Genomic DNA, 25139 nt, shown 5'->3' on the forward strand with positions numbered 1-25139 from the left:
ACTAAACCAACCAAACGAAAAAACTTAAAAGAAGTATTAATACTCCTGTTCCTGTAGAGTGTGAAGAAAAGATATGAAACTCAGTTCTACTTCTGTAGAATAATAGATCAGGCTATTGTAGCACAAGGTTTGAGCTTCAATATTTTTGTGCAGTGCAATTTAATTAATTTTTTTTACACATAAAAGTTAGTGATTCCAAACTGAGAAAATATAGTATTCTATATATGGAAATAAATGAACTAAGAAGCAACTAATAACTGAACTTCTAGACTCTAGGCTGTGTTTGCTGCCTGTATTTGTGAACAGAGTTGTTTAATCTCACTATGGAACTGCATGAAACTTCTCAAGTTACAGAGATGAAATTCTAATTTTTACTCATTTTTGTAAGGTAAATAAAGTCAGCAAAAATGTAACAATAGAATTCCATCCCATGACTCCAAGCATGAAGATTTGTTCCCACATCTCTGCATTCTCTGTTTTAAGAAGAAATAAGTCAGATTTTTCTCGAAATAAGGGAGCTGACAAACAGAAGATGATAACAAAATTCTTTCTGGGCTGCTTCTACAAAACCTAGACAACTACACTTGAGCTAAAAATAAGTAAATAAAATCCCACAAGATAATAGCATCTGGAGAGCAAAGATATGATCTCTATGAAGTTTGGAGTTTGAAAGCTTACCTCAAGACTTGCAAGACTATCTGTATCTGTGACAGAAAACAAATACACTAAAGCTTACCTCAAGACTTGCAAGACTATCTGTATCTGTGACAGAAAATAAATACACTAAACATGCAAGTGGTAGAGTTTGATTTGTCAATGGAAAGGTATTGGAATGCAATAAATTTTAAGTTCTGGGTAGTATAGAGAAAGAAACAAGAAAAATTTACTTTTGCCTGTAGCAAAAATTCGGTAGAGAGAGGATGACATTATGATTACACGTTTTTGGAGTTAGACTTGAAAGGAATGAAGAATCAAAATGAAAGATTTGCAGTTTGGGAAGTGAGAGAAAGAAAACTGAAGAGATGCGGGATATTTAGAAGGATTTGACACTTAAGGATGCACTTGTTTTGGAGTAATATGGCTACTGCATGGACAATCAAGGAAATGCAAGGAAATTATTATAGAAGCAAGAGTTTGACATATTTAAGTTAAAAAACCAAAAAGGCTTGAAACATGAGTAGAAAAAAAGAGGATTTTGATATTATGGTAGGAAAATTGATGGAGGATAGGAAGTTAAAAGAAGACAGCATGGAGACTGAATGAGGACTTAATTTCTCTAATTGAATGGAGGAATATGGGGTAGAAAAATACCACTAGAACTTCAGGCAAAGCATTTTTCCATCTGTCACCAGTATAGCTGTACAGAATTCTCCATAAAGGAAATTACCGCATGCAAAATGGTTTTTGATAGGGCTCTATGTAGGACCATAGTCTTATTTAAGTTCTCTTTAAGGATCAATATTATGTTAACAAGTACTGAATTGACACATAATTTCTATGTTACAAAAAAATACTGGCCTAAACTCTATTAGCTTTTTACTAGGCATAAATCTCTATGCATATGGTTTTTAATTTTCCTAAGATTATTTTAACAACAGCTGCCATAGGACTTTAATGTTACATAGTCATTGCTTACTTTAGAAAGCATACTTCTTGTTGGAAATATGTGTTTTGCAATTTTAGTTTCGGCTTTTCATAGCATAGTTTGCATCATTTTCCTTTGTAACTACTTTTACTTCCAGTTAGTACTAAATAAGTTAGTTCATCATTTGCACCATAGTTTATTGCTGTATACAGCTTTCCCTAATCTTACTGTAAACTTGAATTGAACTAGATATTTGGTCATGGAAAAGCAAATGGAGAACCAACTTGGGCTCTGCTCCTCACTGCTGGTATTTGTGAAATAGGAATTTTGATAGCCTCATTGGACAGTGTAGCACCAATTCTTTCAATGTAAGTATGAGTGTGGTGTTTTGTGTTCTTATGTTAAATAGTATTTTATTTTAAAATTAATCAGGTAATTTTCTTTTTGAAAAAATACAGGTTAGGCTTTGTTTTCTAGCAAATTATATTCCTATTTGATCCTGGAGATAATATGAAACAACAATATGTTTTGGCTGAACTAATTTCTATGCACAAAAAAGTTTTTCTGACAGAGGTCTGGAATGCTAGTAAGGATATGTTCAAGTTCAAAAAACCTGGATTTTAAAATAACAATTACTGCTATTTTAGGTCATGTGCATCTAATAGAGACATACAAAATTCAGTCTCTTAGAATATAAATAGAATTTTATTTTATTGACCTTGTCCAGAACATGATATCATCTGAGTTACTATAGAAAGAGGAGGAAATTAGCTCTGTCACAGCCAAAAATGATACACCATTATTGTCAGTTATTTGCCACGTTTGTCTCCAAAATATGTATTTGAGACTCTATATTATGGTAATACCATATCTTGAGGCCTAGTATTCTGTAAGTAATCCTAATGTATGTCTTGTGTTCTCTTGGCCACTGTGAACACAGTGTACAGCAAAGTGGACACCTTCCTTCCCTTTTTTGGATTGTGTTTATATTTTAATGCACATCTGTCTAGTACATTTCTCATTAGAAAATGCTTTTCCTCTCTTAACAGGTTTTTCCTTATGTGCTATATGTTTGTAAATCTGGCTTGTGCAGTTCAAACGCTTTTGCGAACTCCAAACTGGAGACCTCGTTTCAAGTATTACCACTGGTAGGGAACATTTCCTCATTCAGAAGGGTTGAAACTAACTATACAGTGCTAAATTGTTGATTTTATTGCAATAATAAAACAAAATCTCCTTTACTGACTTAAATGAGTTATGATTCATGCACTCAATAAGAGCATAATTTGTTTTCATGTGTTTAGAATAACGCCATAGTAATAACAGTGATCATGAAAACATGTGGCTAATACAGATGGTTTGGAAACGGGTTACAGGATGACATTTTATTCTGATTAAAAGCCAAGAGATCTTCTGTGTGAAAATGAGGATGAAAAACCATAAAATCTGCCTTGTATATATATTTAAGGAGAACTGGTAAAAGCATTCAGGAAGGTTAGGACGATTTTCATTTTGGTTATGCAAAAAATACACAAACCCAAAACTTCTACAGAAAAAAAACTCATTCAATGTACAAAAGTTGGCTCACTGATGATGTGATGACTCTTTTTTAATGGGTTGAGAGTTTAAACATCTCAAACTAAGATTGGGAAACTTCTTGATTTTTTAAACTATATATTAAAAGTACATAATTTAATTCAAAATAATTCTTTTGAGAAATTTTAATGATGAAATAACCTTAAATACTAGAGCATTTAGTAGATAAGCTGACATGATTCAAGGATGTAAGAGTTACTTACAATTTTTTCCTTTTAAAGAATTGAGTGAAAATTAAATGTTGCAGTTTTGGCTTTGAAAAAATTTGTTGAATCTGCTCAGTAGTTACATACTAGTTTGACACCTAACCCTCCAAATACATACATTTGGCAACAGCTCCTTTTTATATTTTTCTCAGAGACATCAGTGAGGCAGCTGACGCACTGTGTGACTACTTCTAGCCAAAGCAGGTGTTGGAGTGTTCAGTTGGAATTGAGATGGCATTTTATTTTCTGAGTGAAAGTAGAGTCTTATATTAATTTAGGTATAAAAGATCAGCTATTGTTCTTTTACACAAACTACAAGACCAATGTCCTCAGAACTGGTAGAAAGCATTTCCTTAGTTTAAAATTGAACTCAGTGTACTAAAGTACCAAACTAAAGGTACCAAACCAAAGCTGACTATATTGATACCCTGTCAATGTAGTGGAAGTTAGCTGTAATTTAGAAATTGGGTGAAAACGAATTTGGGAGGTTGTATATGACTAAAAGCATACACAGAACTGTCCATTCTGAGGTGATTTACATATGTATTTGATAAGTGTGGGTAAACCAGGCATATAGACATAAGTTTGGAAAGGCTTTTATAATTTTTTCAGCTTACCGTCATTCTTTCTTTGTAACGTTTAAAAGATTGTTTTCTGTATTCTATTGACTTATGTTATTGGCCAAGAGACAGTCCACAACAGAAATGAAGAATAGAATTGACGAGTTAAACTGAATTTAAACTAATCAACTATTTTTGCTGGAAGTAACAAAGTTGTTTATTACTGTTTGAAATTTTTTTGCTTAAATTCAGATCAACAATAATAAGTGATAATGTGTTTTGAAACTGACCTTACTTGGAGGTAATGAAGTTTCAACACTGATAAATGTAGTACATCTATTGTTACATCTAATTTAGATGTTTTATGTTTAGATTGTTTAGATGTCGTGCAAAGATTCTGAATGCAGTTTTTTCATATAAGCTAAAATTGGGATAATGTATTTTTTATTTTATAGTAGCTAAAAAATAGGCTTTGAAGGAGAAACGCCTTTCAGGAAGTTAAATAAGAAATTAACTCTGTAGAACATTTGCATGCATATTTAAAACATGGAAAAAATGGTTTCTTTTAGGACTCTTTCATTCCTGGGGATGAGTTTATGTCTTGCCTTGATGTTCATTTGCTCTTGGTACTATGCTTTGATTGCCATGCTAATCGCAGGATGTATATACAAATACATAGAATATAGAGGGTAAGACCGTATATCTTATTTATTCTATATTTAATATCTTTACCATTAAGCAAAAAGCTCTTTTGTATAAAATAGATACAACTGAAGTAATAAAGTTCAGAGTATTCTTTGAAACAAGGTAAGATCCAACCTCTATTAAGGATTGTAAGTTTTCAGATTTGAATTTCTCTGGAAGCCCTGTTACAAACTTTTCAAGAGCAAGAACTGACAGAAATAAGAACCAATACGTCTGGGCAACTTTCATTGGAGCTGAGATGATGGTGTACTTCAGGAACATTACCTCTCAATATCAAGCAGCAGCTATTACAGAATTGTAAATTATTATTACCTTGTGCAGAAGCTCAAACTCTACTTTTTCATATGTGTTGACTCAATTGCTTTCTAGGATTAATCTTTGAATTGCAATGTACATTGCACTATATGCATTTGTCAAGACATAGTCATAGTTGTAGGACATTCTGAGCAACTATGAGTCTTAAAGGGCATGCTGTGTTCATAAAAAAAATAAAAACCTCCAAAAAATAGAATCAGCAAACAACACCAAACCGCGCCCCCCCCCCCCCCCCCCCCGCCAAAACCCTAAACAACGTATACAAACACTACAGGTAATTATTATCAGTAAATGTGCATGCTATCCCTTTCTAAGGAAAGAAACCCCATGCTGTAAGAGAACAGTAAGATCTTGGAGCAGATAATTGAAGCTAGGCCACTTGTTTGGATGAGTGATAAAGCACAGGTCTTAAGTGGATCTGTTGGTATAAACTGTTCCACTCTGTGGATGTGGATTCTCCATCTTTTAATATCTCCATTTCCAGATTAGATGCTTTCCTGGATTTCTGGATTTTAGCATCTCCATTTACTGGGGTAATGATAAGGAAATCAGATCAGATCAGTTCTGTGTCTGTGTGTGTATATATATATATATATATATATATGTATATATATATATATATATGTGCTTACATAAAATTATATGTAATTCCAAATTCATATATAAGTTCCCCAAATGTTAGCGCATACTAGGACATTTACCTTGTTGAAGGAGATGCTTTTCTAGAAGCAGCAAAGTTCAGAGAAAATTCATGAGTGAAAATCAGAGGGAGGGAGGCGGGCAAGGGAGATGGACCCCTTGCCATTGTAGAATCCATTCTCCTGACCACTTTCAACCACCCGTTTTCTAATATTGGATTTTAAAGGACTGGAAGATGTAGGGAGACTGAAAATGGTCAGCAGAATGGGTGGAGCTTTAGGCTTTCTGGGAGAGAAGCTGGGAAGGAAAAAATGTTAAGAAGGCTATCGTGGTGATGTTAAGGGCCAAACAGGTTATACTAATGCACGTGAAGTCAAGTTTGACTTGCTAATGTTGCTACTTTAAAATAATTCCTTTTAAAAATCCTTCACTTATTCATTCCAGTGCTAAAAAGTACCTTAAGTATCTCTCACCATTACAAAAGTGCTTCTGAAGTAAATAAACTAGACTATAGTAAATATTTATAAATATGGAAAAAATTACCTTAAAGGGGCCTGGAACTGCTTCACCTTGGTTAGTCTTCAGTCTTGATTTAAGTCTACAAGACAAGGTTTTTTCATGAATTCATGCAAAAAAAGAGTGATCGTTTTTTACATCCATTATTCCCCACATGAGAAAAAATACTTGATTTGGATAAATAAATGGGACCCTGTTAAATTAAATCTCTTTTGTATCCCGAAGAGCGGAAAAAGAATGGGGTGATGGAATCCGAGGACTGTCTCTGAATGCAGCTCGCTATGCTTTGCTGCGTGTTGAAGATGGTCCTCCTCACACCAAGAACTGGAGGTAGAGTCCTATGTTTTTCAGAGTCACTTAATTCTTGAAATATGCAAATATATTGGGAATGCTGCTGGTAAAGCAGTGAAGTAAAGATAAAATGAAGTTCACTTGGGCTTGAGAAATTCACAACTTGGGCATGGCAATGATATCATTGCAATACTAATATTCTACTGAAATGGAATGTGATTTGTGGTCAGCATCTAATCAGCTTTGCTAGAAGTATGGGCAAACGAACTTAAATCCATATCATGTTGACATGGTTTTCAAAAGTGCAGAAGATTATAAATAATCAAATTGTAATGTTTGATTATTTATAGATTTTCAGATTCAAAGTAAAAGTTATCATTGAGTCTCACTGTCTCTGCAGAAGAAACACTGCAATTCCATAAGTACAATATTTTATTTTTTGCTTTTGTGTATGTTCCTTCTGAAATACATTGTACAAATCTACAGAGGACCCTTTATTTGTTTGAATTAATGTAATGTGATACTTTAGTTTTAGTCATGGCTCAGTGATAGTATCATGGGGTGCATGCATATGCAGTGTTCTGTTGTCTTTCAGTATAGTGGCATTATTTTACCATTTTTCCTGGGGTTGATGAACTTGGCATCTCAGAGACACCAATGTAATGTATTGTTGACAATCCTGTCAAATATTTGACTGCTTCAGTTCTAAATGACATATCTTCCTAATGTGTCAATGTAATTACTAGAACTGAAGCATCTTGTTACATCTTAAACTGTGCTAGTTTTGAGGTAGGAAGTATGATCCAACTTGTTGTCAGTCTTTTGAATTTGTAGCAATGACAGGAAAAGTATAAAATGTTGATTTGAAACAAGTAAGTAGATTGAATATTGATTAAAGGAAATAAATAGAGTGTATCCTCATCTAGTATGCAGTTGAAACTGAACTTTGGGTACTCTTGGTATGATTAAGGGGTACAGACCTTACGCAGGTAGAGGTGTGGGTCATTAAGAACATCATGAAAATCCAGAAGGATAACTGCGAGTCCAGTACCTGGCACAGGTATATTCAGAGCAGTGATACAAGACTGGGAAGCTGCTCTGGTAAAAAGATCCTGTGGTTCCTAGTAGATAGTAATCCAGCAGTGTGTCTTGGCAATGGCATGCTGGACAGTATTGACAAGAAAATGGATAGTACATTGTGAAGTAAATATATTGGGAAATATTTTTTTGTTGTTTAGCACTTATTAGAATACATTTAGAATATTTCTTCCATGTTTATGTACCGTGATGTAGGAATGACATAAACTCAAATCGATATGACTGGAGATGATGGTTGGAGCACAGGAGCATCTCTCCTCTGGGGAGAGGCTGAGGGGGGCTATGCATATTCAGCTTGGAGGAGGCTGAAGAGAACCCTAAAAGCTATTGTGGCTAACTTACAAACATGCAAAAACTAAAAGAAGGTTTCTAAGAGGATGGAGTAGTATTTCTTGGGGCACATTAGGATAGGAGAATAAGAAAACATGATAAAATAATTAAGCATTGAGGAGGTGACCCAGAGGTCTGTTTCTAGAGGTTTTCCAAATCCAACTGAATGGAGCAGTAAAAAATGTGATGTGCATTCAGTGTTTAGTCATTTCAAGCAGCATATTGCACCAGATGACATTGGAAGAGTAATTTTATAATTTTCTAGGCAAAATTGGTCTTTAGTGGAGCTTTTCAAAATGACATTGGGATGATTTATGTATTCTGTACATGAACTGTTGTTGCTATTGCAAATTATGGCTTACCTACTTAGGAGTTGGCTGTTTTCCATCGAATTAAGCAATTAATCTGCATTTTATTAATAGTTAATTTTAATTTTCCAGTTCTTCCTAATGAATGTATGTGTGTGTGCACTAAACATTTTTTTCCTTTTTTGGCAGACCTCAACTTTTGGTCTTGTTAAACTTGGATAACAAGCAGTTAGTGAAACACCCTAGATTGCTTTCTTTTACCTCTCAGTTGAAGGCTGGTAAAGGACTGACTATTGTGGGTTCTGTGCTTCAGGGAATCTACTTAGATAAATGTACAGAAACTCAGAAAGCAGAAGAGGTATGTAAAAGAGAGTTTGCAAATACTTGTAATTTACATTAGTATTTAAATGTTGAATCTGGATCTGGATAACTCATGCATTGAATGAAAACAGACTGTTGTAAAGTATTGGATAAAACATGTATTTTTGCTTTCAGCACAATCAATGATTATATAAAAAGAATGGATTTGTGTATGTAGCAAAATGTTTTATAAAATTTTCTCATAGATAAGACAATACTGATACTTCCTAGCTTTTTCTTTAATATTGAGAGCCCTGGACTTACAATCAAATTACACACAAAAAATATTTACTCCCAAAACAAAAAACGCACACATAAAACCCCAAGCCCCACACACACCACCCTCCTCCAAAAAAACCGCACAAAACTCCCTCCCCCACAAAACAAACACCAAGTTCTAACAAATTATCTCATAAAGAAAATGACATATATTTAACAAAAAATTTAATGTTTGACTAACAAATGCTAATGTTTGGCATAATATCATCCTCATGATATGTTTCTACATCCTTCTAGAAATACATAGCAGAATTAGGATTAGGAGTAGTCTTTGCTGGAAAACGGTGAACAGGATCCTTCTTAAGATGATTTATTTTATTTTTCCTGTTTATACCATATTTCTAGAGACAGTAAGTACCAAAAAAATAGTAAGTTGTCTTATAATTTAAAATTATGTCTAAGTATGTTTACAAACACAAGTGAATTTAGTTTCAATATTTTTTAATAATATTACTTGCATTTACTTGCCTATGCAAATTCTCCTAGTCCTATCTTTATAGGGTGAGGAAACGTTTGGAGAAAGTATAATGTTTCTTGTATTTTTTGAAATGTCCAAAAGTACCAGTTGATACATCTACTGTTTTGATCCAAGTAGTCTTCAAAGGTGTGTAAAAACCCCTGTGATTTTTTTCAGACCTGGTATCTCTTAGATAGGTGAGCATTTAAAATCTTGAAATGGACTAGCTAACATAGCTAACTGCCCATTTCATCACAGTTTTCTTTTTTCTTCCTCTTAGTATTCAGGCTTATCCATAGTGGTTTTTAAAATAGCAAAGTATAAAGATAGATGGCTTATTTGATATCACGTGAAAAGGTTCCAAGATACCAATGAACTTGAAAACAAGTTGAAAAGTCTAGCTATGCTATATTGTGAAAGTAGTTGTTACTAAGCTGTTGCTATCAACATGTACAAGTAGAAAACAAGATGAAGAGTACAAAATCAGGCTTATGAAATAAAACAGAAAAAATCCTTTAAACTGAAACTGTTTACCCATGAGAATTTGAAATGTTATTTGTAGATGGCCTAACTTAGCTGTTTTTCTGAGAGATGGAAAATGAATGAGTTAAGGGGAAGTCTAATCCATGGGTTCTCTAGAAAGTCAGATCTGGTGTTAAGATTCAGGAAAGTATTGCTTTTAAAATGGAAATGAAGATGAATTGTAAAAGTTTTAGCATCTGCCAGCCTCATTGATACTGGAAAATTTAAAGTAGAAAGTGTTTCTAGGAGACCTGTAGGAAATACAGATTTTTTTTCTGTCTGCCTTTAAAAATCCCCATCTGTTTAAAATGATAAATCCTCAGTGTTGATGGTTTGTATTTCCCTATATGTAATTTTCTTATTGCAGAATGTTAAGGCCTTAATGAGTGTAGAAAAGACTAAAGGATTTTGCCAGATTGTGGTTTCTCCTAACTTCAGAGATGGAATATCCTATTTGATTCAGTCAGCTGGTCTGGGAGGGATGAAGCACAACACAGTCCTGATGGCTTGGCCACAGTCATGGAAGCAGACAGAAAATCGTTTCTCATGGAAAAATTTTGTTGGTATGTGTTTATTGACTTTCTCATTTGCATTTGTAATTCAACTGTGTAATTAATGTATTTGTTGTGTGGAGAAAATGTGCTACTGAACATCTGGTGGACAATTGAATATTTATCTGTTTCTGATTTTATCTGTAGTGGGTTTTCTCAGCCCTCTTCAAACACAGGTTTGCTTTTCTTCTTCTAAGCAGGTTGGTCACAAAAATCATTGTCATGGTTTATGAATGCTACTCAGCAATTTAGTGCTTCCATGGAGACTTCCCAAACAACACTGCTGTTTGCTTGTCCCCCTTCCTCCTCCCCCACCCCTCTTGGGCTGGGTTAGAGAAAAATTGGAGGCACAAATGTTAAAGATTGAGAGAAGAACAATTTACTGGAAACAGCAATGAGCAGTAAGAGCAACAGTGTTAATAACAAAAAGTTTACAAAAGAGAGTGATTCATGTGCAGAAATGTCCACAATGGACACTGACCCAACCACAGCCATGCCACCCCAACCAGTCCCTCTGGCTCAGAACTGGTGCCGCTCAGACTTTCCTTCTGGCTTTGAACCGGCCCCATGCTTATTCAACCAGAAGAAACCCCTTCTCCATGGAAGACACTCCCTTACCCCTGCCCCTGCCAATAACCTGAGTTGGTATAGAATAACCTCTGGGTCCTAGCCATGCCCTCTCCTGGCTGTTGCAAAAGTTAGCCCTGTCCTGGCCAGAACCAAAACTTTATCCACCTCATATTCTATACCATTTTTGTCATGCCCAGATCCTGCACCTTCCAACATATATATATATACAAACAAGTATAATTTCCACAGTCAATATCCATTCCTCCAAGATGTCTCTTGAATTCATTTAGTCCATGGCTGTGGTTCTATTTAAGTGTCTTCCAGAGCAGGAGGGCTGGTTGCAAGCTGCATCAGGAGCTTACAACTGGTGCATCTGTCATAGCCGATATTCATTGTTCATGGTTAAGTCCACTTTTTGATCACAAGCCCATCAATACATTGCATCTCTTTCCTCATGACTTAAGATATCATTGGCCCACTGAGCCAGAAATAATTCAGCCTATGTTGTTAGTCCACATCTATTTGAGAGACTTCATTCTTGGCTGCCCATTGCACTTGTCCATTGTAGTGTACTTCAATAACCTGACTTTTGGGTATGTGTGCATCTACATGGCATGCTTTTACAGTCAACTTCTCTACCCAGGCAGAGGTCTTGCCACAATTCAGCACCCCGGGTGGCTTTACCTCTGTGCTGCCAATAGGTCTTTTTCCATAGTTCTAGCCTGTAACAGTGTGTCTTTTTGGAGTGCAGCTACAGCCTTTCTAAATCTAAAGAAACTGCTTAAGAAGTATTCAGGAAGCAATCAAGCTCACACAACCACACACTTTACCAGGCTAGCTCAGCAGAGAGGCAGAAGGCCCCCAGCCCCAGAACAGTTTCCTGCAAGCGTTTATTCCAGTGAGCTGAAGGTGAATCTGGAGGCAAAAAGAGGGTGAACATGTGGTCTTTCTTAGTTATATAGATTCTCAGGTTCGTGGGTGATACAAGGGGCAGGGCAGGAGGCCTGACCATAGGGAATAGAGGAACAGGACACCAAGCCCCACAGCCAACAGGGAAACAGGGAAAGGGGATGCCATGGGGTGGATGATGGGCTTGCAAAACCCAGGGAGAAGATTGTACAATGTCTGCAAGGATCCATGGGGAGAAGCCTTTTTTTACATCTGAGATACCTTTCATCTTCACTTTTCCAGGGAAGGGCTGTTGAAAATGCGTTTATTGGCATGAGGGTCTCCACACTAGCCATTCCCACAGAGCATTTGCTACCATCCATGAGTCAATGTACAGCTAGAGCATTGGCCATTTATTTTGTTCAGTGATACTTAAAGCCAGCTGGATGGCATTCAGCTCTGCAACCTGAATTTACTATGTCTCTCAATAGCTTCTGTGACTCACCACATAGGAGTGCATACAGCAGCTTTCCATTTTCCATGTACCCCTATAATATGACAGGAACTATCAGTAAAGAAAGCATAACATTTTTCTTTTTCAGGTAGCTGATTATATGGTAGGACATCTTCAGCATGTGTCAGCTTTTCCTCCTCTGATGTTAGTACGAAATTTTCACCCTTCGGCTAGTTTGTGGTTACTTCCAAGATCCCTGTTTAATCAAGGTTTCCTGTTCAAGCTTGCTGTGTGATCAGCATGACCTACCTACTCTGCATAATATCAGTGGCATGATCTGTGGAAGGGTTTTTCCCTTTGAACACGTAGCCCAGCACTGGCAGTCAGGATGCCAGGAGGAGCTGTGCTTTGGTGCCAATCAAACTGCTGAGGAAGTTTGAACCCCTTTATAGTATTCAGTTATAATGCCAGTAGCCCTTTTTCAGTAGGAGTGTAACAGGCTTTAGATCCTTTGTATCCCAGATTCCTGAACCCCAGGAGTCATTGTTGATTCTCCCCAGCTACTGTTCCAGGAAGAACTAATTTCCCTTGCTGCAGCGTAGAGCCTATTTTTCACATCTTGTCCTGTCCTGACTGGCCAAGGGCTACTGCACGAACAGTCTTCTGTTTCATTTGTTCAAAAGCCTTTTGTTGTTCAGGACTGCACTTAAAATCATTCTCTTTCCAAGTCATATGATAGAGAGAACTTATGATTTGACTGTATTCTGGAATATGCATCTTCCAAAAACCCACACTGCCTAGGAAGGTCTGTGCTTCCTTCTTGCTGGTTGGTGAGGATGTAGCTGCTGTTTTGTTGACCACATCCATGGCAATCTGGTCATGTCTATCTTGTAATTTTATTCCTAAAATCTCAGTTTCCTGGGCAGGTGTCGTGACCTTACTTTGCTTTATTGCAAAACTGGCCTCCAAGATGATTTGGGTTATCTTCTCCCTGTTCTCAAAAACTTCTGCTGTGTTGCCTCACAAGATGCTGTCATCAATGTATTCCAAGTGTTCTGGAGCCTCACCCTTTTTCAGTGCAGTCCTGCTTCTTACAGCAGCAACTCTGGTCCATACTGGCAGGGCGTGGGACACCTCCTCTCTAACTTGCTCAAGCTTTTCGAATCTGTCTGCAGTCTTGGATAACCAAGGCACAGGTCATTAGGGGGAGGAAAAGATGATCTTCATATTGTTGGAGTCAGATCATTGCTTGAAGCACTGTTTGTTCTCCTTTCATTGACATCAATGCCAATGAGTTAGCATACAATGATGGCACATGCTGTACATATTTCTCCCGTGTGGATTGTGTACAGTGGACCTCATCTGGATCTACAGGGGACTGTTATTTGAATCCTTATAGATTGCCTTCAGCACAGCTAATTCTCTCATGTACTGGATACCTTTCTCCATGGTGTTCCACATGCTTGGGTGCAGTACAAGATGATCCTTGAGAAAATGTTTCCTTCATGCTTGACAGGAGTTACCTCCAGAGGCCGAGAGTTTCTGTCTTCTTCCCAATCCCCATGTCAGGGATCTCAGTTGCTTGGCTTCACTACCATCTAGTTTCATATAACAGGCAGCAATATCCCAGCATCAGAGCAACTAAGTCACTAGGGGCTCACCTGACTGGCGGCTGTAATTTTTTTAGCATATCTCTTTTTTAGCATATCCAGCTCGCCTGGAGATAGAGATTGGGTGATTATCTCTGGCCCTGCCTGTTCATCTTGCTGTGAGGGTTCTCCTTCCTCTCTATTCTTCACTAAATTAATTGATTTTGTCTTTGATTTCTTTTTCTGTATAGGGGTGACTGCTACTGGCACAGGTTGTTCCTCTGGTTCAGCTGTTGTTTGAGTGGCCACAGTGCCTGTCAGTCTGCTTTACTCCTCTTCCACCTGAGACTGCTGTCTTGTATTGCAGAATGTCCAATAAAGAGTAGCCAAGGCCCGGTAGGTTGTAGAACTTCACATCTCCCTGGAATTGTCACAGCATTTTTCTGTCAAGTATTCTGTTATTTTACCAGGGTCCTGTGGTTGTTCAGGAATGAAGTTCCAAACCACTGGAGCAGACTAATCCTTCAAAAGCTGGCCCATTTTCTCCCACTTTCCATGTCCCTCATGGCTATACACCCTTAGGACAGATCTCTGAATAACCTCTCTAGAAAACTCCACTCTAAACGTGGTGTAGATGGAGAAGACCTGGCAGGCTTAACTTCAAGAATAAGATTTCCTTAACATCCAAATGGAATTCAGAATTCTCATAATGTAACAAGCTGAAGGGGGTGGAAAAGGCCAGGAAAAGGGGATGAAAAGCTGGGAAAAATTATCCTCCCCTGTTCCCGCCACAGAGTGTGGATTAGTAAACATGCAAAGGTAGTGCTCGAGGTAAGAGTATGAGAGTAACAGTCAATATACATCCCAAATGATTGTCATTGCCCTTGACGTTATCATGTCATAAACTGATATCCCTCAGTACATCAGCAAAGAAATCCTGATCCATCTTCCTAATCTGAAATATATCATAAGAAGCACGTACAGGAATGTATACAGGATTAGGTACCACTCCCACATGAACAGGCCAAGCAACATTGTGACCAGTGGCTCCATACCTGAAACAAAAAATGCCTAGATCAAATTTGTTTCCAGCCTGCTCTGGACAGCCTGTTCTCTCAATGCATTGTGCCTCGCATCAGACACCCAATAAAGATTGTTGTGGCTTAGGAGTAGAATTCCCTAATTTAGTGTTCCCACTGAGACACTCCAAATCATGCTACTCGTTTTTCCTCTTCCCCTGTGTCTATTTGGAGAGGGGAATTGGAGGCACAAAAGGTGAAGATCACAGGTTAAGAATAATTTACTGGAAACAGCCACGATGTTAATAACAAAAAGTGTCCAAAAGAGAGAATGAGGCAAAAATGCTCACTGTGAAGCTCCAGCTGATTACAGCCATGCCACCCCAACCTCTCCCTCTGCCTTGGAACTGGTGCTACCTAACCACTCCCTCCAGCTCAGAGCCAGCACCATGCTTACTCAACCAGAAGGAACCCCTTCTCTTCAGAAGACACTCTGCCCTCCTTTAGGCAATGGCATGGAGTAGTGTAGGGTAATGTCTGGGTCCTAGCCACACCCCTCTTTGCTATTGCAACAATTAACCTTGTCCCAGCCTGAACTTAGAGACTCAGGATATTCTTCTTTTGCCAAGACGCCGAAGATATTCTTCTTTAAACTTCGAAGAGAGCTTAAACTTTTGAATTTAAAACAAAAGCAAAATCTGTGTATGAAAACTAGGAGTTCTTGATTAAATGTCTTGTTTTCTCTTACAGATACTGTACGAGAAACAACTGCAGCTCAACAAGCGCTTTTGGTGGCTAAAAACATTGACTTATTTCCAACAAATCAAGAACGTTTTACTGAGGGAAATATAGATGTGTGGTGGATTGTTCATGATGGTGGTATGCTAATGTTGCTGCCTTTTCTCCTTCGACAGCATAAGGCAAGGACAAGGGAAAATGGCTGGGATATAATTTTCTAGCACTGAATGGTTCTAAGCATGTCTAATTAAATACTCCTTCACCTTGTTCAAATTATGCATGGTAATAGTGATCACAGTGTTACAAACTGTTATAATGTATCTTTTTGGTAGGTTTGGAGAAAGTGTAAAATGCGTATCTTCACCGTCGCTCAAATGGATGATAATAGCATTCAAATGAAGAAGGATCTTCAGATGTTCTTGTACCACCTTAGACTGAATGCTCAAGTGGAAGTTGTTGAAATGGTTTGTTACTACGTATTTTTAAGTTGCAAATGGGACTAAACTTGGGAAAGCAGATTTAGCTTTTTTCAAATAAAGGGATATTAGCCCAAATACAGAAATTGAAAGATTGCAGTCCCACAAAGAACAAGAAGTTAACCATCATTATGTTACCATGTTACAATGCTAGTGTGGTGGTGAGTTTAATGGGTTTGTCAAGTGGAATTTGAGATGTTTTATGTATTAATTCTTACTTTATTAATAAGGACTATTCCATAGAGCTGGTTCATTCAGGAAGGAAAAAGCTTGAATTTTTAGCAAGCAGTGAAATGGAATGCTGAATGTGCTTAATCTAATAATTTATGACATATGGTATGAGACAGGATGGACTTGTCTATGTCTCCAACTGCTGTAAGAATACCTCTCTGGAGTAAAGAATCCCTAGGCTCAAATGAGAGTTGTTTTTGGCCTGATCAGCCTCAGCCAGCACTGAACAGCAGGACAGTATAACTACAGTTTCACAAGTCAAGGCAGTGACATAATGAATTTTGTAAGTTTTTTCCTTTTTTTTAATGTAGGTCATAAACTGTTTATGAGAAAAGACAAAAGCTATACTTTTTTTGGGAAACCAAGGATGTAATTTCCAGCACTAAAAGATGACTAGCATAATGTCCAAAGTAAGACTCATGGGGAAAAAAAAACCCCACCAAAACTTCTACTCATTCTGAAGTGGGATGAAGATGAGTAAACTGGTTCGAAACCTGTATCTCAACTAGTTTTTAGAATGACCAGAACTTACTAAAAGGTTTATCATGCTAATCAATCATAAAACAATTTTAAGGATTGTTTTAATTACTTAGGAAAAAATTACTTCTGAAAATCTACTGTTCTGTGCTTAGACTACTAAACATTAAAGTCTCAAATGCTGTGGCATGTACAGTTGAAAGAACACAGAGTGCCATGAAAAGGCTCAACCTTGGTTGAATTTTGAGCAGAAGACAGTATAAAAAGTTGTGTTTGTTTCAGGTAGGGTAGAGTTAATTTTCTTCATGGTGGCTGGTATGAGGCTGTGTTTTGGATTTCTGCTGAGCACAGGGTTGATAATATCAAGATGATGTTGTTATTGTGAAGCAGGGCTTACACAGAGCCAAGTTCTTTTCTGCCTTTTGTATTGCCACACTGGCAAGAAAGTTGGGGGAGGTTGGGAGGAGACACAAGTTGGCACTGGTGTCCCAAACTGACAAAAGGGATATTCCAGACCATATGACATCATGCTCAGTATATAAATTGGTGAGAAGAGGGAAGAAGGGGGAATGTTTGGAATGATGCTGTTTGTCTTCCCAAGTAACCATTATACATGATGGGGACCTGCCCATGGGAAGCAGTGAATTAATACCTTGTTTTGCTTTGCTTGTGTGCACAATTTTTGCTTTTCCTATTAAACTGTCTTTATCTCAACCCATGAATTCTCTAGCTTTTATCCTTCTGATTCTCTCCCAAATCCACTTGTGGGAGAATGAGAGTCTGCATGGGCCTTGGTTGCTGGCTGGGTTTAAACCACTACAGGAATACAAATTTTTCTTTTCTTCTGTGGATAATATTTAATTCTGAGAATTTTCCAGAGGATAAGAGATTTGTTACAAGTCAGTGACAACACAGGTGACTGCTATAGATTTTTATGTTGTATTTTAGTTTTGAGCCAATATGAGACTATATGCCAGAATTTCTTGCTAGTGTCTTCTATTAATGAACATTTTTCACTGATGAAAGGATAATATGTTATTTGTGCCTAGCAGTTACAGTTTTGAAGAAAACAAATGTACACACATGCTCAGGTGGCAGCAATGCCCTCAGTTTAAATATGTGCTTTTATCTCTCACTTCTCCTAGTTGGAACAGAATAGTGGGAAGTCTGTTCCAAGTGTATAAAATGTGGATAAAACCACAATTATATTGTTACAGTAGGATAGATCACTGTATGAAATTGTTATTTGAAGATTAGGTTTTAAGAATGAGGACAGAAGTGATTGATCCGTTATATGCTTAGGATTACTCTAACACCATGAATACATCCAGGACCACAAAATGAATACAGGTATGATAGATATGCTGTCTAATTGTTGTTCTTCTAAATAGTACTTTTCTTCTGATGTTTCTAATGCAAATTTCTTTTGCAGTTTGAAAATGATATTTCTGCATTCACATATGAGAAGACACTTATGATGGAACAGCGATCTCAGATGCTGAAACAGATGCAGCTATCAAAGAATGAAAGAGAAAGGGAGGTAGGAACTTTGACTTGACAGGATGTTCCATGAAAAATCTGAAAGTACTATCTTTTGGCTCTAGCTTCTAATCAGTTCCTAACTAGTCAAAAACTTTCATAACTGCATTGTGTTTCTCTACAACCAGTTTTACTTGCAAGGTTAAAGTTATATGGGGAAAGAAATAATTTTTTATTTAAACAGCATTTTAAGAGTTTTCTGTTTATGTAGAGTGCAAATGTGGGGTAGGAAAACATTTGAGCATCAGTGTCTGGAATACATTCACAGCCTTTCCAAACTTGACATCAGTAGCTAAGGTTCATGATTATGCAGCTATACTGATTATCTTTGATTGTGATTTGGTCATAGGATCACAGAATCATTTAGGTTGAAAAAGACCTTTAAATCAAGTTGGATCACTAACCTAACACTGCCAAGTCCACCACTAAACCATGTTCCTAAGTGCCATATCCATACGTTGTTTAAATACGTCCAGGGACTCAACTTCAGCCACCTCCCTTGGACAGCCCATTCAAATGCCTGATAACCCTATCTGTGAAGAAATTTTTCCTGATGTCTAATCTAAACATCCTCTGGTACTACTTAAGGCCATTTCCTCTTGTCTTACCATTTGTTACTGGGGAAAAGAGACCAACCCCCACCTCACTACTACTGTCTTCTGGGTAGTTAAAAGCCGGGGCTTCTGGGATTCAAGGGAAAGTGTATCAGTTGGTGCCCAACGTATGGCGCTACCAAGGCACAGAATATGCCTAGGTGTGATCTCTGGGATTGACAACCCCAAGCTAACAGAGTGAGCGACATTCAGGATCAGGCAAAAGAGAAGGAGGAGGCTCTCAGTGTGAGATTCCAACCACAGGTTTATTGTAGCTGAAGGGTCCAGGGAGAGAGAGCAATGATCATGGGGATACAGGATCTTTTAAACAGGGGTGGAACAAGGGGTGAGTACAATACAGTAACCAATAACCGTCCAGTAGGGGAGGATCACAGGGAGGGGCTTACAAGGTTATGACCAATGAGGGAATACAAAGGGAGGGTACAAAGCTGAGGGGCCAACAGGGTGTCGAGGAGAGTAGAACTTTCTGGAACAAGGGGAAGGAATCAATCACTGATCAACAGGTGAAGGAGGGAACAATCCTGGGACAGAACCAATCTTGAGAAACTCATAGGGAGGTCAGGGACAAAGCATTGTGGAAAACAAGCACCGCAACAACTAATTCTTGAGAATTAATTCAGAGAGAGAAAATTCTTCCTGGGCCTCCTTTTCTTCATGCTAGAGAGCCCTGCCTCCTTCAGCCAGTCCTCATTTGACTTATAAATACACCATATTGCACAATATAATATGATTTTGTTCAAATCACACTGACTGTGTTTTAGTTTCTGCATTATTTTGAGTGCTTTATGAGTCAAGTAAATTTTTTTGGAACCTAAATTAGGCCAACAAACTATAATCCTATAATATCAAGATGGAAATGCTGGTTTTGCTGCTCCCCTATCCTTACTCTTTTCCATATTGTAGCAACAAACTTCATTCAGCTGTATTTTTATGAATATTTGTAAGTTTCCTTTTGGCTTGTGCTTCTACTCCCTCATCTATTCTGCAAACTCTCAGTATTATCAAGACTTTTTAGTGATGTAGAAGATAATGAATGCTCTGACTATGTCATCACAAATGATTTCCATCCCATGGCAAACAAGAGAACTCTGCTGTGTTTCATAGCTTATTTATAGAACAGGTAGCTTTTTTCTTGTGGCTTTTCTTTTTCTGTGTTAATTGTACAAGTCCAAGCAGTTTGGGGGTTTTACGTTTTTTTCCTTTTATTTTTTATCTTCTCTTTATTAATATTTCACCTCATAGGATTTTTTAAGGATCCTAAAGATGTCTGCTATTGTTATAGTTTATTGCTGTAAATCCTCTTTCTCACCCATGTCATGGTAGTTTTCTTTCAATTTGAGCCTGCCTAACATCCTTCCGGTAAAAATCCAAACTTTTCTGTACATCTTATTCAGTCTTAATTGTTTCTTTGCTGAACAGTAGTATTTTTCTAGTGAAGTTTGAGTGATCTATTTGTTGTAGATTTTGAAGGATTTAACTTTCATATGGTTAGTAGGAGCTAGTGCTCTGTATTCTGTAGCACATAAATTGCAGAGGAGATGAAGGAACTTTTTCTCAACTCTGAGCTGGCTGGAATCTGGACTATACTTCAATGTACTGTTCACTTGGAAGTTTTTATTTTTTTCTATTCCCTCCACATAATTTTCTTTCTTTATTACTCACTTTTATCTGAACTTCACCATCATGATTATGGCATCAATTTCTTCCTTATCAGGCAGGGTAAAATCTGAGACATTCAAAATACCACTGAATTGATTTCAGGGACTGAAGTAAATTCCTTGATAATTCCAAGAACCTCTAGTACTTACTGGCTTGTCAAAAAATAAGTCATATCCATTTATTGTTTCTGATTGCGATATGTAAAGCTACCTTGTTCTTTTGTATTTTCATAAGAAAATGTGTTTTGTTTATGTCTTCGTTTCCTCTGGAGCTACAAGATTAGTGTATGCACTCAGTGTGCCCAGCCCATTCTTACTTTCATCATCTTTTCTTAAATGAGTGGAACCATTCTTTTCAATTTTTTGCTGATGTCAAAAACATTTCTTTTATTAGTATCACTAGTTCAAAGTAGCATTGCTTTTTAATATCCACCTCCAGGCATTCAAATATAACCTGGTATTCCAGCTTTGAATAGTGAGTGTAATTTGGTTTCCTGTTACCACCAAGATTAGTGCTTTAACCTCACTTCTGTGCCTGTACGCCTTCAAATGAAGCTCAGACCTTCCCAAAGAGGAGACTTTGCTTTTGTACAGTGTTTGTTTGCTGTTTCAGTCATAGATGTGCTTTTATCCCTGAGTAATCACCCTCACCTTCCCTTCTACTGTCACTTTTAAAACAGAACCGATTTGATCTTGCCTCTGGGTTTTCTTGTAGAACTCACCAGATTTTTGTTTACTTTTTTTGAAAACTTGGTCAATTTGCTTCTATTCGAGTGTAAATATCATACATGCCTGCAAAGCATAACAAAGGCAACTTAGGTGTAACTGGCAAATATTTATTTATTTGACTTAGTTATAGTGCTACAAAGGGGAAAGAAAATGTAGAGCCTCATTCACTTTCTTGCTTCCCTTTTTGGTGGTTGATTTCTTACTCTGGTTAATGCTCACTAGGGGATCTTGGGCAAGGCAATGATAATGGGACTTGTGAGAAAGTAATTATTCTTTCCACCAACAAATTATGTTGGGTTGTGCTGTTAGGTAAGATTGGCAGAATTTTGGGTGCATGCAGGTGAGGAGCACAATTATAGTTTGTGAATCATTAGGTTTTTACAGTTGAAAAGTAGCTTTCTCACATGCTTTATTTTTTTTTTTCATGCTTTTGATGGTAATTGAGTGAAAAAATTCACCTGAATATGCATATATGTATATGAAAGGATGTGACCCTCCAAAGCAAGTGAATATTTGAGCTTCCCATAGAGGCTGAAGGACTCAGTTGGCTTCATGTTTTCACCCCTGTAAAGGGGCTTCATAAATAACTAGTAAACATTTTAGAAGGAGCCTTACAATCCCATACCACATCTCATCTATTAAAATGAAGAATAATATGGTATCTGCTTTTTTTCTGTAGACTTTTTGTTGTTGTTGTTGGTAACCTTTTTGTCCCAGATTCAGAGCATCACAGATGAGTCTCGAGGCTCAATTAGAAGAAAAAGCTACTCCAGTCCATTGTCCATTGTCCAAGATGCTCAGGCACTGCTTACTAATGATTATCAAGAGGAAGAGGTAGTTGGACATAGTGCTGACCATGACTAGACATATTTTCCATTGCAACACTTCAAGTACCACTATTGCAAACTGAACTACACATGAACAACTTAATCATTTATTGTTACAGAACAGTTTTAATATTTTTTTTCTAAATTATCTTACCCTATATTTCTTGTCTCTAGATGATGCTTCTAGAAGGATTTAACTTTCACATGGTTAGTAGGAGCTAGTGCTCTGTATTCTGTAGCACATAAATTGCAGAGGAGATGAAGGAACTTTTTCTCAACTCTGAGCTGGCTGGAATCTGGACTATACTTCAAGGTTTATGAAGTATAGTCCAGACATGAACTATATTCTCACACTTATTTTCTGTAAAAGAAACATATTTCTGAGACTGCCTGTTTTCTTAAGAGCCAGAAGCAGGCTGTTACATTAATAAACTTATTTCATGCTTCCACAAACGATTGACTTCCTTTATAGTTCCTCTGTTGAAGTACTGAAGATTCTTGGAGACCATATTGATATACTAGGACTTTTAAGGCGCGCAAGCCATTATTAATCTGTATATGTCATTACTGTATTCCGTGTAGTGACACTGAAAGGAAATGCACCGATGTAATCAATGAGTTTAGTGTGCACTTGAAGTGTTGCTTGTATGTAAATGTATAGACTAGTTTGTAGAAGTGCTGTGTACTTTTGTATTCTCTTTCGTCATGGAGTGAGAGAGCAACGTGTTGTGTTTCATTAATTGAACTTAGTATCAAAATAGCACCAATAAAAATGTGCTTTTGTGTTTGCGTTTTTATAAGCATGTATTATAGGTCCAGAATTTCTCTTGGTCTCACTGTCTTTCTAAAAATGGTAAATTTTCTTCCATTGAAGCATAGTTGTACTGAACTCATCTTACAGTTGTTCCTTTGAAATTTTATTTCATTGAATACTGCCACAGTATTTACAATATTGGCATCTATTTGTTAGTTTTTTTAATTCTTGTGATAGAACTGTATTCATAGTAACTTCTGATTTGTTGTCTTTACTCATCATTTAATCATGTGTGAGTGTAGGAAGACCATACTAAGACATATTTATGTGAACCTCAGAACTGAATTCCAGAATTTGAGAATCCTGAAGAATAGGGACTAAGAAATAACTTAGGGAATATACCAAAGTTTAAAAGCATTTAAAACCACCTGCAATTATGGTTTATGAGCCACTAGAGGAATTGCTTTTCTGAGAACAAAAGTAGTATTCTCATCTGCTTGAATTTTATTCATGCTTTTTATTAACCTGCATGTAATTTTTAATTAACATGTATATGGAGGGACCAGGACCACGTTTAACATGTGAATAACTGAGTTTCCCAAATGGAACAGGACCTTTAACTCATGATTTAACAAGTCTCTGAATAGCTTTCAGAACTGTTAAATATCTTTAAAAAAAGCAATCAATCACAGGAAAAAAGAAATACCACCTCCGAAACAGAAAACTCCAAAGTACAAAAAGAATCCTGCCCCCAAATACCAATTCACTTAAAACTTTTGGAGCCTAAGATACTGTATTTGTGTTGCATTTGATGGAAATAGAGAAGCCTATGGACAAAGTATTATGAAGGAAAGTAAATATTTAATCTCTTTTTTCTCTCAAAGAAGCAAGGGAAATGGAAAATAGAAAACACGATATTCTTCACACATGCATATGCACTTGTATGTTCTTGAAGTTGATTTGAGTTTCTACTGTTAAAAGGGAAGAGAAGACCTCTTCATGGCTAGATTGGCATGAATTTATTATGTAATATGCTCTTGCAAGCATAAATAATCTAATATAATAATCTAAATCTATAACTAGCCTTCAATTCAGCCAGTCTCATACTGGCATCATGAGAAGAGTCATGTTGTAGTTCAGCTAAAGGCATGTGAAATGGCCAATGTTTACAACAATACCTGAGAAAATAATGTAACTTGTCAACAATGAGATAACTGGCTTTAAAGGTTTTCATTGTCAAAACACCCTGATGTTAATAAAGTACTCTCTGGTGGAATTCAAACTCACTTTAGTTCTTTACAAAAGTAATGCTCCAGGCAAGATATAGTCTTGCAAATGCAAACAAATAAGAACATTTTTATAAGCAATTTCACTTCATTCTCAAGTCACAATAGTCCCATGTTTGTTCTCAAAGCAAGGTGTGTTTTTCTTTATCTTCTTTGGTTCTACTGCTGTAAAGCTCCTTTTCAAAATTTTAATGTCATGTTATTTACAAATGCTGGTTTTGGCTGAATCTTGGGTGATTATTTGTTTTGTGGCCAGGCCCAGCTTATCCATGATAAAAACACTGCCTCACGCTCTGCTCCAGCAGTTGAAGCAAGTGTGGCTGCTGCTGTGCCAGAGAAAGTGCAAATGACCTGGACTAAAGAAAAGTTAGTAGCAGAAAAGCATAAAAACAAGGATTCAAATATGTCTGGCTTTAAAGATATTTTCAACATGAAGCCGTAAGTATGCATGTGGCATTTTGAGCTTTTTATTTCATTGTGTGTATTTTAATTGGGTGGGTTGGTGGGGGTTAGTTGGTTTTATCTGGGCTTTGTATTTTTAAGCAATACTGCTTTATTTAAAATCAAATACAAAAATAATCTTTTTATGCACTAAACTGAAATGGCATCCTAGTAAAAATAGCATGGACTTGGGTGGAATGACTATAAAAAGTCATTCACAAGAATATTGTAAGTGAAGTTTAAATATAACAGACTTCAAGCTGTAAACTCAACTTCTGGATTGTACCAGAAAGCATATATATTAAAAAGCTTAATGATAACTTTTGCTTTCTTCCTGTATATGTCCCTGTATTTTAACTGTGGTTATTATTAGAGGGAGTACCAAAGAAGCAGATAGTCTTCAAGATGTTTAGCTTATGTTTTTGATTTGGGTGCATGTTTTTCGGGTGTGTGGGATGTTTTATTGGGAATAGAGGTGGGTTGGTGTTGGTTTTTTTGTTTGTTTATTTGGGTTTTTTGTGGTTTTTTGTT

General features: G+C 36.9%; 1 protein-coding gene across 2 annotated transcripts in view; it reads left to right on the forward strand.

Moving 5' to 3' along the window:
* Positions 1 to 25139, forward strand: part of SLC12A7 (solute carrier family 12 member 7) — a 65979-nt gene that overhangs the window by 36472 nt on the left and 4368 nt on the right. The window contains exons 13-23 of one of the 2 annotated variants that reach the window (XM_066323360.1): positions 1835 to 1953; positions 2635 to 2733; positions 4517 to 4636; positions 6348 to 6452; positions 8339 to 8507; positions 10135 to 10330; positions 15589 to 15758; positions 15909 to 16040; positions 18193 to 18300; positions 22018 to 22134; positions 24424 to 24605. In XM_066323360.1, the coding sequence (XP_066179457.1) occupies positions 1835 to 1953; positions 2635 to 2733; positions 4517 to 4636; positions 6348 to 6452; positions 8339 to 8507; positions 10135 to 10330; positions 15589 to 15758; positions 15909 to 16040; positions 18193 to 18300; positions 22018 to 22134; positions 24424 to 24605 (1517 nt within the window). The remainder of the gene's footprint in view (positions 1 to 1834; positions 1954 to 2634; positions 2734 to 4516; positions 4637 to 6347; positions 6453 to 8338; positions 8508 to 10134; positions 10331 to 15588; positions 15759 to 15908; positions 16041 to 18192; positions 18301 to 22017; positions 22135 to 24423; positions 24606 to 25139) is intronic. The other variant, XM_066323358.1, reaches the window with a different exon arrangement.

The sequence above is a fragment of the Sylvia atricapilla genome, chromosome 1 (genome assembly GCF_009819655.1).
Source record: "Sylvia atricapilla isolate bSylAtr1 chromosome 1, bSylAtr1.pri, whole genome shotgun sequence".
Lineage (NCBI taxonomy): Eukaryota > Metazoa > Chordata > Aves > Passeriformes > Sylviidae > Sylvia > Sylvia atricapilla.